This window comes from Lepidothrix coronata, unplaced genomic scaffold, assembly GCF_001604755.1.
Source record: "Lepidothrix coronata isolate B3197 unplaced genomic scaffold, Lepidothrix_coronata-1.0 Scaffold31, whole genome shotgun sequence".
Taxonomy (NCBI): Eukaryota; Metazoa; Chordata; class Aves; order Passeriformes; family Pipridae; genus Lepidothrix; species Lepidothrix coronata.
Genome location: NW_016690211.1, coordinates 2,470,001 through 2,483,604, shown reverse-complemented (window position 1 = coordinate 2,483,604; position 13,604 = coordinate 2,470,001). Strand labels below are relative to the sequence as shown.

At 37.6% G+C, this 13,604-nt stretch overlaps 1 protein-coding gene across 3 annotated transcripts; it reads left to right on the top strand.

The window, feature by feature from the left end:
• Positions 1 to 278: 278 nt before the first annotated feature.
• TMEM267 (transmembrane protein 267) lies at positions 279 to 13,061 on the top strand. 3 transcript variants are annotated; one of them, XM_017811347.1, is made up of 4 exons: positions 279 to 717; positions 2,853 to 2,980; positions 5,354 to 5,735; positions 11,027 to 13,061. In XM_017811347.1, exons 3-4 carry the CDS (start codon positions 5,412 to 5,414, stop codon positions 11,360 to 11,362), a joined length of 660 nt encoding a protein of 219 aa, XP_017666836.1. In that variant the 5' UTR covers positions 279 to 717; positions 2,853 to 2,980; positions 5,354 to 5,411; the 3' UTR covers positions 11,363 to 13,061. The 3 variants fall into 3 exon arrangements, with proteins under 3 accessions (XP_017666836.1, XP_017666834.1, XP_017666835.1); XM_017811345.1 differs by having other exon boundaries at positions 280 to 717; positions 2,853 to 3,038; XM_017811346.1 differs by lacking the exon at positions 279 to 717 and adding an exon at positions 727 to 815 and having other exon boundaries at positions 2,853 to 3,038.
• Positions 13,062 to 13,604: the final 543 nt, after the last annotated feature.

The window sequence follows — 13,604 nt, the reverse complement described above, 5'->3', positions numbered from 1 at the left end:
GCTTCATAGCAGATGAAGACCTGTGTTCCGTGTCCTCGTAGGAGCTGTCCCAGCTGTGTCTGAGGGAGCTCTGAGGGGCGACAGGAAGGCTGAAGTTGCCATTGTAACACCCGTGAGGTCTGTGAGCTGCCACTGTAATGTCAGTAACAGTGCCAGTGGTATATTTGGTATAGACAAAGAGAACAGGTGAAATAGTAGAGCACAGCTGTGTAAATACATCAAGGCTGACCTGACCTGGCTACTTTTAAATGTATGAAGTTGTGTTTGAATCAACTGATTTTATAGAACAACTTAGTGAACTGCTGAACTGACTAGAGTAGGGATAGGCAGTTTTAATTGTAAAAACGTGCTTTTATTCAGAAGCTTACCCAGTCCAATGAAATGTTTCCCAAATGCCTTATATTCTCTTTTTTTTCTTTTTTTTTAAGTAAATAAATAATTTATATCAGGGCAGAAGACGCCTTTCTCCCAGCGGTATACCGAACCATAGCACGAACACCCAAACACCGTCTTTAAGCCCCCCCTAAGAAAAACTTCTCCCTCGGAACCGGGGCGGGGCGGGCATGGGAGGAGACAAGGTTGATGCGGGTCCCAGGCTGCTCCGCGGCCACGCATGCTTCCTAACGCGCTTCCTACTCCGCTCCTGCTGGGATCGGGGCGGCCGGGGCGCCTTCCCCTCATGGGGTGAGGGTGCCGATGGCCGCGGCCGCGCTCCAGGTGGGATCCGGGGCGGGCTGGGCACGGGCGGCGGCGGCGGCTCCCAGCCCCGTCACCCCTCGGGGGCTCCGGGCTCCCCTCACACTCCGGGTTTTCAGGTTAATTTCCTGCTGGGTTAAATTTAGTTGGTTTTTCAGCGTCTTGGTAAATCCTACGGGTTCCTTCTGGGCTTTTGTCCTTTCCCGCCCTCCAGCCTCAATAATAGATTATAGTTATCTGACCCAAAAATACTTGCATTGCCAGATCTTCATAGATTGTCTTAGGCTGGGATCTCCTTTTCCATGAGTTAATATGCTTAAGGTTTGAGCTGGTGTCTTAAACGTCATGCAGTTTTTAATATAAATTAACATCCAATATCAAATATTAAAGTTTTTAGGAGATAATAGAGTTTTAAGGGGCTGCAGTCTTTTCACTTCTTGCATAAAGTCCAAATAATTCTGCTGGTTGACATGGTGGTGTTCGGTCACAGGTTGGACTCAGTGGCCCCAGAGATCTTTATGAACCTAATTGATTCTGTGATTCTGTCATTTTATGCATTAAATACCTATACGTTTTCCCATACCTGATAACGTCTTGCAAAACTGGAGAAAAAATTTGGGAGAGCAGTATTTCTAAGTGATAATTTTAGCCACTGGAATTTTGTTTTGCTCATACAGCATGAGTTGAAAGGCCTCTTAGTGTCGTCTCTTTTCCCCAAATGCATATTTACAGTTTTGACGGAAATGTCTTGTGTCACTAATTTAAAGTGTTAACTGTGCATTTGGTAAGGTATTACTGGTAACTTTCTTAAATTACATTAAACATATCAGCAAAATTGCATTCTGAGGGTGTAGGCATAGATTATGTATAGTGCTTTATCTCATATAAAAATGACATGAAAAATCACAACTCTAGGCAGTGTTACTCTGTCAGCTTTTGTGTTTTATGTAAAACCAACACAAAGCTTCCCTTCAGCATGTTAACTGGACTGACCACCCAGTTTAAGCATTCCTGTGTGAATTATTTCCCAATTTTATGTTTTAACAGGAATGTAAATTCCACCAATATGCTTTCTGAGATTTATAGGATGGAAAAACATATGACACTTTATTGTGATATTTTGTAAACAGCTTGAAAATCATAATTTTTCAGCCAAAAGAAGTTTCTAGTTCTACATTAAATTTATCATTTCAGAAAAAAAGGGTTTCTAGGTTTACATTAAATTTATCATTTTAGAGATTATTTTGGTTGAACAGAGTTTTGCCTTTTCTAGTCTGATTTCACTCTTGATTTGCAGAATATTTATAGTTAATGTTGTTGTGCCTGGGAATGTGACTTGATTTTTATACTTTTTTTTTTTTCTAAAAAGGTGGCAGAAATAGGCTGTTTAAAAACAACATTTGGACATGGTTCTTCACTGAGGTCAACCTGAAGCCAGTTTTGCATCCTGTTTTTCATTCTGTATGAAAGAAACCCATTCACATACAATAGTTCTTGTCCAGTTGGCATTATTACCTTTATTTCATGATACATAATTCTCAAATCATACTCATTTTGGATTTTTAAAGTCTGTAGTGTTACTTGTCTTGTGTACTTTATGCACATGGTAATACTATTCATAGCAAAACAGTGTAAATCTAACACCAAATTGACACCGATTTCTGTTGCTGTTTCAGTCTCTAGATCTCTGTTTATCTATTCCAAGGCCACTTGGTAATGGGGTGAAATTAAAAAACAGATCCCCGATTGTGACTCGTAAATGTTTCATTAGGTGGGAATCTTTCAGGCACAAGAAAGGATCTGTTAAAATAGATTGCTCTATATTTTGAAAGGCAGTTACTTAAAAAGACTGGAAGTGTTCTTTTCTGAGTTTACAACTTTGGGGTTTATTATCTTTTAATTATTATTGTGTTCTGTCTTTATGTGTGCTCTTCCCTTGTTTTATGGTCTTTTTTTCCTGCTTTCTTTAACAGCAATTCAAAGGCCTAGCTGGAAGTTGCTTTTAGCTCAATTATATTTGTTCATGAATGAATTAAATATATGTTTATCCTTTCTGGGGTTTTTTACTATTGTTCAGATTCTGTGTGTGTTTTGTAAAACGTTTGAAGAGCTTTGTGTAGTATCAGTCTTACTGCTGCCTTGTTTCTGTTATTTAGAATGGAACAAATGGTGTTTGGTATTTCCTGCTTTGGACTGGGCAGACTGGATTCAGAAAGCACAGAGGCTCAACTCTGAGGCAGAGACCACATCTGCTACTGGAATAAGGCACTTGCAGTGGAAAAAAGTATGTCCTCCTAATCCCAGGATAAGTTTGATTTTGAATACCGGTGTGCTTTTTAAAGGTATGTTGCTGCATCACCTCTGCACAGATTGGATTCTTACACAGATTATATGGTAATTTTAAGTGAAATCCAATCTGACACGATGGTTATATAGAAGAAACATTTGTGAGGAGATCACCATTTTTTCTTTAAAATGGAAGTCATTCAGAAATGTACTGTAAAGTCATCCACCAGAAAATTGCACTTAACAGTGTTTCAGGAAATATTTTGTGTCTACACGTTCATTCAGAAGAGGCACAGTCATGGTTAACAGATGCCAAACTTGACCTACTTTTTTTCATCTCTGCACAAAGACTATGTATTATTCATGTTTTGCCGCGGTCCGAATAGGGGGAAGGGGCTGTGGCACAGCACGGGTTCAGGAGCCAAGGCAGGGTGCAGGTAGAACGCTTTATTCAAGCGTGCACGCTATTTTTTTATCAGCTCAGGAGGGGGAAGGGCCAAAACATGGGGCGGAGCATGGGACAGACAAGCGGGGGAACGAATCAGGATAGGGACACGGGGAAAAGGAGGAGGAGCGTAGGAGGAACCGGGGAAGGAAAGGGCGAATGGGGGCTGTCTCCTCTGCAGCTTCTCCAGCCAACCAGCAGAGAAACAGGGAAGCAGGGAGGTGAACAAGCGTGGACATGCCCGGGAGATATAAATTCTGGGGAAACATACAATGTGTATATACATAATAACTGTAAAGTCTGCATCATTATGTCCTTTCAATCGCTGTACACAGTTTTCCACTTCTGAAATCGTTCCCATTCTGATTCTTGGTACTCGACAATGCTTTCTTTTTTTTTTAATGTTCTCCACAGAAATGATTCAGCGGGCTTTTTTTTTTTTTCTATAAAGATGCCAGCAGTCATGTCTTGCAGATAATTCTACAATAAGCAGGCATGGAAATAGTCTGGAGGAAACATCTTATATTTTCTGAGTCTTAAAATCAATAATATGTTTAAAATCATAAACTGTTATGTGTCAACATTGTTATTCGTTTTCAGGGGAATTTTAATACACTCACAAAAAGTGCCTTTAGAACAAAAGTTTACCTAATAGAACTGTATGAAGACAGATTATCAAGGTTTAATGTAGTGCACAAAAATGGCAAATTCATGGGAAGAATCCATTTTTAGATAGGATATAGGCTTCAAAACTGTGGTGTATCCCTATGGCTCCCCAAAAAGACTAGCATAGCAGTTAGAACAGGTAGAATTGGTACTATCCTTCAAAGACAGCTTTACAAAGCTAGGGAATACTTCATTAACATGAGGACTTTTTTTTTCAAAAGTGTTCTTATTAATGTTATCACATAAATGAGTACTGTATTTTTGTAATCCAGGTATCCTATAATTGTTTTGAGGGAATGAGATGGAGATCTTTAAGATCTTTAATTATTTTTGGAATTTCTTTTGAGGTGTTAATTACTTAAGGTAAGTAATTATTCCCAAGAAATCACCTCTTATCAGAGGGTTTCATAAAAGTCACAGAACATAAAGAGGTTCTAAGAACTTCAGAATTATTATTAATGTATATAACAATGCCATTTTTTCAAACAGCAACTTTTGAAAAGTAAAATGACTGGGATTAGTTAATTTGCTTTTTTTTTCTCTGCAAAAAGAGGGGCTTTGAAGGTAATGTGGCAGACAACACTCCTAAAACTAACAGCAGAATTTGCTGCTGGAGAACATACTGAGGAAAAGCATATGTAGTTTTCTCTTGTAAGCACTCAGTTTTGGTTACTTTGGTTGACTGAATGGTTGTTGTCTTTGTGTTTATCATAAATAGTGAAGATATGTAAGTGGTTCTGGTTTTCTTAGGGCTTATTCTACGTCCCAGTCTCCAAACTGAACAAGGAGTTGCTCAGGAAAGTGTACGAGGGTGATAATACGTATGTTTGCAAAATATGTAAGTTAAAATAGTACTTTGGATTATAGATTAAAAACTCAGTTTTAACAGTTGTCATATAGAGAGATCTGGGATTTTTGAGCATCAGTCCTAGGAATCCTCCATACTGGGTAATCTTTTGTTGTTACATTGTAAAGTATTTAATTCAATTAATATAATGTATTTAATATTGCAGTAAGTGCAATTAGAACTTTCCATGTTATTTGTGCTTGCTCTAATGAAAACATGACAGGTGTTTTAATTCCGAGCTGTGGTGTTCAAGTCAACAAATTAACTGAAACTAAAAATTCCCTAGGAATATTAAGTGCAAACGTTGAATTTGAACGTTTTTTATGCTCAGTTTTAGTTGTGATAAATGCTTTGTGCTAAGGGATTTTTCCTTTAATAATTTTGCTTTCTGATCTCTGACATTTTCCGAACAGTGACAATACAAAGGACAATGCGCAGTGTGTATCCTGATGACATTTGGTGTGCTGTGACATGGCTTTTGTCATGGCATCTGAGACTGAAAAGGCCCACGCTCTTCTCCAGACTTTCAGCGCAGCTTCAGTTATTTCCAGTCTAGGTTTGGGGATATTCTGCTTCATAGCAGACAGACTTCTGCAGTTTTCCTTCATTCAGCAAAATGACTGGCTCCGAGCCTTCTCTGATAATGCAGTGCATGGTATACTGGGAATGTGGTCCTGGGCCATAGTGATTGGACTCAGGAAGAAAAGTGACTTCACTGAGGTCACTCTGGCTGGCTTCCTCGCCTCTATCATTGACGTGGACCACTTCTTTCTTGCTGGATCCCTCTCCTTAAAGGTAAGTCAATAGATCAGTAATTTATTTCTTTTATTTCTCCATCACTGCTTACTTTATTGTCCTAAACACGAAAGTTAGATATATGGAATTATATGCAGGTTTTATGATTTTAAAAGCCATAAAATATTCTATTGTTCAGTTTCTGCTATTTAGAAAAAGAGTTCTGAAAGTTGTACATGCTATCCTGTGTGTATCATGTAGTTGCTTTGTTACACAAGTTAAGCAGTTAAGTGTTGCCTTGCACGCTTAACTGCTTGTTACCTTTTGTGTATAAAGTGGATTATTTAATTTCTGTTTGCAGTAAGGGTTAGAAATATCTGAAATGTGAGGCAGAACTATCTGCAAAGTAGATGATAGAGCTGCTGTTTGATTTCATTCAGTCTTTCTGAGTAATACGTTTGGATCCCATACACAGTCACCATCACAGTGAAAATGTGTTCCCTCCCAGGAACCTCCTGTGTTTCAGTCCATTCCCACTGCCCCTTGCTCTGTCAGTGGGTACCAGGAGCCTGGCTCTGTTCTCTTTATGCCCACTCTTCAGCTTGGTTGATTAATGGATCCTGTAATGTTAACATTATGGAATAGAATTTAAATGTCTTAGTTATTCTCATTTTTATTTTCTTGTTTTAAAGTCAGTAAATGCAAGTAATGAATGATTAGCTATTAGAAAGTATTATTGAAATTATACTGCTGCTTCTTGCATTTGAAATGATTATCAGAATTTTTTCTTAATTGTGAACACTAGATGTCTCTCTTCACCGATGTCTGTTTGGAAAATTGAGTATTGAATTGTATCATGGAACTGGGAGGTGATCTGTCTCTTTGCTGCTTTCAGTGAGGCAAGGTTAAATATTCTTACACTTTCCATGATTGAGAATGTTTGTGTATCTGAAACACAGTAAATTATTGTAATTTCTTGAATTAATTTGTTCCTGTGTTGTTTCAATTCCCAAGTGGCTAGCAATTCATTTTCTGATCCAGGCTACTGTTGTTGACATTTAGATCTCGTTTTCTTATTCTTTAAGGTTTTTCTGCAAAAGACAGCTAATTTCTCTGCTCTCCCCCAAAATGTTTTTCACATCAGAAACACACAATGTGGACAGTAGAATCATAGTCCTTTCAGTAGCCAAACTTATTTAGCTGAGGTAAGGAGAACACAAGAAGTCCAAAGGGTTATTCAAAGTGATTTGCCTACAAACTCCTTCCTTTTCCATATGTTAACTGGGCTAATAAACGATGTTTAAAAAACATGTAAAAAACTGTAAAACATATCCAGTCTAGGTCCCTTGACTCTTAGAGCAGTAACAGCATTACAACTTGCAAAGCCATTATGCTTTACAAAAACTCTCTTCTCAATTAAAATAACTTTCAAAAAAAATTGTACAGGGCTGGATTTATGTTTTCTAAACCTCATACTGTTTTTCTCCTCTCCTCTGGGTTGCCTTTTGTCTGAATTATCTTCAGGGTCCTGTCCCAAACTATGAGTAGTATTTTAGGTGAGACTTCATATGAGCCAAATAGCATAGATTAAAATTCCTTTCAGTGGCACACAGATACAACACTTTTGTCTTTTTAAAAAGGAAAAAAATCACCTGTTACAAGTTTTACATCTTCTTAAAGTGCCATCAGTCTCTTTGGTTTGTGATGTAAGGTAATCCCCATAAACTTTTCTGCAGTGTGCTGTCTGGCAAGCTAGATCTGATTGTAATGTGTGATTTTTCTTTCCTCAGTTTAATATGATGCACCTCTCAGTTTCATGTCATAATTTCAGGCTAGTTTCTATGTAATTTATTACTTCATGGGATACTTTTTTTTACTATGTATTTGTTAGTTACAGTCCCATTCTTCGTCTTTAAATTGCAGGATTGAGAGTAATTGATTTATGACACTACAATGTTTACTGCTTATGCAACACATTGCTAATCAATTAATAAGTCTAATTAACTAACCACACCACTATTACTAATTTGTAACTATAGTACTTTTCACATTACTCTACACAATTACCTATAAAGCTCTTTATCATCACTTTTAAATCTGATGACAGATTAACTTCTTTAACGTTTCTGTGCAGCGCAAGGCAGTATTGCCTTCTGCCTCCACTTGCTTCCTTCACACTACTCCAGTCACCTACTTCTGTTCCTGCTGACGCAGCTCAGTACCTGGATTGTGTGGCCATTGGTCTGTTTTTCATGGCCATCATTATTTTTCTGGAGTATTCAGGGTAAATAGTCACCTGCGGTATTTATATGTTTGCTCTAATAAATACTTGTGTACCCGGTACCATGTGATCTGCCCTTTTGCCCACATTATTTTTGCAACAAGTATAATATCTACAAGAACTTCACTGCTTGGAATTTGTAGTTCTTTGTGTTCCGTGTGCTTTGCACTGTGCGCCCGAGTGTAGAAGAATCAAGGAATCACTGTTTGAAGAATCTCTTTCATTGACTAACCCTAAAGGTGATAGGTACTGCAGCCTGTCATCAGTCAGGATTGCTGATAGAGCATGAGGGGCTGCTCCCAGTGTCCCCCAGGATTATAGCCTAGACACTCATGGTGCAGAACAGACTTGCAGAAATTGCTGTATTGCTACTGAAGACTCTGAAAGTGTAGAAAATGCAGTTGGTGGCAAACAGGATTGTACCAGCAAATATACATGACACAGCTGGTTAATGTGCGACTGCTGATCAACATGGGCTGAACACGGGCATTTCTGGAACTGGAGAACAAGCTTTGCACAAACACAAATAATATAGTGTTGAATATGACACTGTATTGTTCACATTATTACTATAATATAACTATATATGTTACATGGAGTATGTTACTATAAAATAAGGACTTCAGGCTTGTGAAGAGTCAGAGGATATGCCTGAGGGAGCCTGTGTGGTTACTTAACATCCAAGGTGTTACTGTGAGCAAAGAGTTTGCTCACAGCCCTCCTGCATGTGATTATTGTCTCCTCTCTCCAGCTGCTCACTGCAGTGCGTGAGAGGGGCTGGAGGAGCAGGAACTTCCAGATCATCTTGCACCTGATTGAACATATAGGTTCATTTCATGGAAAATGGCATTTGCGAATAAATTCTGTTTGCAACATTTTTCAGGTAGTTTAAGGCAGAAAATTGTGCTGACTTAAATTATTTTTTTTAAAAGATCTGTTGATTTCTAAATGCAAACAAATCTGCCTGTTAGGAGAGTGTAACTGCTTATATTGCCAAACAGAATTACCTGTCTGTCTCTTGGGCTTGGCAGCTCAAGGATGTAAGTGTTCCTCTAGTCACAGAATGTAAAACAGACTATTCTGAGCAACTATTGCTGGGCATAGCATTTCAGAAGCCTAATAGTTGTACTGCTGTTATAAAATAGGGTTTTCTCTTGCTGAAATTGAACACACAGGTTGGCTATATGAACAACCCTGCCCTCTAAAATTTGTAGGAAAAAAATTTAAGCCTCACCTTCCCAAAACTGGATAAAGATTGGCACCGATATTGCTAAACTGGGTATGTAAGTAACATTGAAAATATCCTTACTCACTGTGTTGCTATTGGTACCTAACATCAATAGGGCAGAGGGAAAAGACTAATTTAGACTTTGCTACTGATTTTTTCAAAGTGCAGAAATAAAGATCAGTCAGTAGGGTATCTGGCAAAATGTATCACTGTCCAGGTTTTTTCAGAATTAGGCTAGTATGGACTTTTGAGGTTCTTGTTCACAGTGAGAAAAATCTGACTCTTTCCTGGACAAGTGATAAACAATTTCACCATTGCAAGATTTTTCTATTTTAATCCATGAACAATCTGCTTGTGTGAAACAGAAATTAAGTTGTAGAAAACACACCTTTTGAACCAACTTAAAGGTCCATGACATTAACCCAGACTTGGGTCCGTAACATTAGAGTTAAAAATGGTTGAGACAGTTTGTGAGATTTTTAATCCCGTCACCTGAATATGAGTCAGGGACAAGCATGTGATGGGAAGCTAATAGGGCAAAGCTTTCTGCAGGCCTTGTAATGTCGGCTTTGGTTTAAAGCAGAGGCTGTTATATTCCAAGGTAGTCCATAACTTCCCATCTCTGTACTACTTAGCTACGGCTACATCGAAGTTTCCTTTACAGAGAAGACAGGGTTCCAAGCAGTTGTCTAAACTGTGCACGAAAGCTTGATGAAGCTGTTCCAGAGTCCCACTACCAGGTACTCCTGCTGTTGAACCCTGCAATGATTAAACACAACCAAAGACCGAACAGGATAGCAATGCTCTGTTTGCTTTCTGCATTAGTTACATTGAGGGATTGTTCAATACAACTGTGAGATACACCGTCAAGTTACATCTCTGGTGCCTTTTACAGTCCTTCCAAATGTTCACCAGTATCTGCACCTGTATAGATCTTTTAGTAATGTGCTATCGCTTCTCCTGTGCTTACAGAAAAATGAACCTACTTACTTGTCACTTATTTGTCAATAGTATCTTTAAAGATACTATTACAATTTTTTTACAGTGTTTGAATTTGTGGCAGTGGTTCTAGCTGCTGCTAGTAAGTACGTCCACAGGATATTTTCTGAAATATGTACATTAAATTTACATTATCACTTCTTAAAATGGCTAAATCAAATCTCACTAGCTAGATTAAAACTAAATATAAGGCTTTCAACTAAGTTAATGTTAAACAAATAGTTGATACAAAAAAAAAAGAAAAGTCACAAATGTTTCAGATGTGGGCTTCTGAACTTTGTTTTGCCTGTCTGTGAAGAAGACTGTCTCAAGGCAATCAAAATATATGTAACTTTGATCCCATTTTTATTGTACTGAAAATTACTACTCTGTTTTAAACATTGTGCAACTGAAACAACTTTACAAGTGCTAACTGTAGTAAAATACAAAATGGATTTTTAAAATAAATGCCATTAAACCATATGATTTATTTCAAGTAAAGCATATTAAATATTTCAAGTGTATTGGTTGCTTGTTTTCCTTTTAATTATCTTGAAATTAAATACAAATAGTCAGTGCAGCAGATTATACAAGTTCCTGCACACCATATGACTGTATGACAAGTAGGATACCTCCTCCCTCTCCCTCCTTGTGTTGCTGTTGATAATGGGTAGTAGGATGCATGATTCATATCATACAATAGAGAGATAGGGGAGCACACAGGTCTCATGCATAAAATAGTCATATTGTTAGTTTTGATTAACTGTAGTGAAAAGGAGTGGTTTTTCTTTGCACTTCCACTTAGTCACCTGACAGTATACCTGTAAACATCCATGAACCTTATTATACTTTTCTTTCCTGCAGGCTGCTCTGACTCTTCCACGGAGACCACTTCTTCATTGTTCTACCATGATTCCCGTTGTGGCTCTGACATTAAAGTTTATTATGCACCTTTTCAGGCTTAAGGACTCATGGTGCTTTCTCCCCTGGATGTTGTTCATATCCTGGACTTCTCATCATGTCCGTGACGGGATTCGTCATGGCCTCTGGATCTGCCCATTTGGAAAAACTCCTCCTTTGCCATATTGGCTGTATGTGGCAATTACAGCATCTTTACCTCATCTGTGTTCATTCATCATGTATTTAACAGGCACTAGAGAATTAATGTCTATAAAACATGGAATCCACATTGATGTGTAAGAATGATGGCTTTTAAAGGCTGTTTGTATTATCTCCTGGCTGTCTATTACTGAAGGGGTTTCTTTCTGTTTCCTACACCTTCCAGGTTAGGCATTTTAAGGTTGTGGAGCCAGTTACAGCTGTGTCAATTCCTTGTTGTCACAGAACCTATTTAATGAACGGTGATAATTTTACATCTATACATTTCCCTTGTAAAGCATGTGATCTCCCATGATAGCTCACGCATAGCTAGCTGATTTATAAAGTTCTTAGTCTCCCTCTGTAGTAATCGCATTACTGTCATGGATTTTATTGTCATGGTGCCATTCTTCTGATCACCATTCACTTTGGATTTGTATTTTGCCTTTAGAGAATACATTTCAATCTAGATAGTATTTGTATAGCTCTTTAAAAATATAAAGTACTATATAAATGCTAAGTATTACTGGGGATTTAATAGTGTATGGCAGTTGTAAAAAAATGTTAGCCTTTTGAATTTATTTATTTGTTAAGAGTCCTGCTGGACTCTTATATTGGACTGTTTTAAAAGAAACACTGTCTGTATTTCACACTGTGCAGCTGTCTATGCACCTCTTCAAACCCTGCTATCAGGTAGAGTTTTAGTAAATTCTGTTCCCCTGTAGTTGCTTGGTACTAAATTTGCAGATAATTACTAGCTTCGTGGTTAGAAAAGAGAAGGCAGTTTGGTTATAGTATTATGATGTGTTGACCAAATTGTTTTTAATTTTTAAAAATACACTAATTATGAATACTATTGAATTTGAAACTAAGGAATTTTAGTAAATATTTAAGGGTTGTATGAAGGCAAACATTTATTACAGTAAAACATAAGCTTTAGAGAAGATAGAACAAAATAAAAATTGCTCAAAATGTGTTTGCTTAAAGACATTACTGTCTTACTGTACTTGTAAATGGCATTTTCCATTAAGTGCAATATCATCCTCATAATTGTTAAATAAAATGCATTATTATTACTAATAATAATAATAATAATAATAATAATAATAATAATTGGGATTACTGGTTTAATCAGTACCAGAGACCTTCTGTGGCTCTTTGCAGCACACTATGCTAATTATGGAAAATGTTTTACCCCTTTAAAATGTGTCTTTGCACCAAAAGAATAGTCTCTGCACTGTTTGTTCTTCACGTTAGAAATGTATGCTAATGCAAACTTGTCTGACAGTACAGTTTAGCCTTTATTATAAAATGAATAAAAAGTTTCTTTCTTAGAAAGAAAATTGGAAAAGCAGAACATTCCTTAAAGGGTTATCCTCATGCCATGGATTTCTGTCTCTTACAGTGTTCCAGAAACAACATAAGAAATGTCTTGCTTTAGAGCCCTCAGAGCAAGAACTGGCTTTTATGCAAAGGCATGATGGTTTACTAGAGAAGCACTGCTCATTCATTTACTTCTGTCCTGTATTTTAAACTGCAGGCTATGAATGCCAATAATGAATATATTTGGTGCGAGGAGTGAACACTGAAGTCCGTGTAGAAAATTTTCAATATTCTTGTTTCATGGTATAATATTTGTATTAATTTTGTGCTTTATCCAGATTTGTTGCAAAGGGAAATGTATATAGGAACAAAGTGGAGAATTGCACTTTCTCACTTTTAGACTGTAGCTCTGGCATTTTTGGTAACTATGTGTCCACCAATGGTCCTTAAGATTGGTACTGTACTGTTCTAGCTGTTTATAAGGATCAATTAATGGGGATGTCTTCAGTAGTTTAAAACCACATATTTTCATTCTCTGTATTTCTAGCTATTTTTGCGTGAGTTTTTACAGTAATTGTTAGCTGTGTTTCAAAATACTGGTTTTTCTGGTCATGTTCTTACACCAGTTCTACGACAGCAATGGGTGAACACCACTTGGAAATGTGTGTTAAGGAAAGCAGCAAGCACTTGTAGTACATGACTTCTTTCCCTCTCCTTCCAAACAGGCATGGCAGTCTCACACCTCAACCTGACATTCAGGCAACTATAGCTGACACTGGCAACTTTACAAAGTAAACAGAGATGTTGCATGTATTGCTGTAATTTGTACATAGACAGAGTAGAGTACAAAGGAGAACTAAAAGTGTTTGACTCACCTGTGTGTCACGGGCAGAGTGGGAGCTTCAGAAAAAGTTTATTAGAGAAGTCCCCCCTCATTGAGTCAGGAGGCACAGAAGGGACCCTCTTGCTTTCTAAACTCCTTCTCAGAGAGGCATCTAGGTATGGCTGGATCCATTCTTAG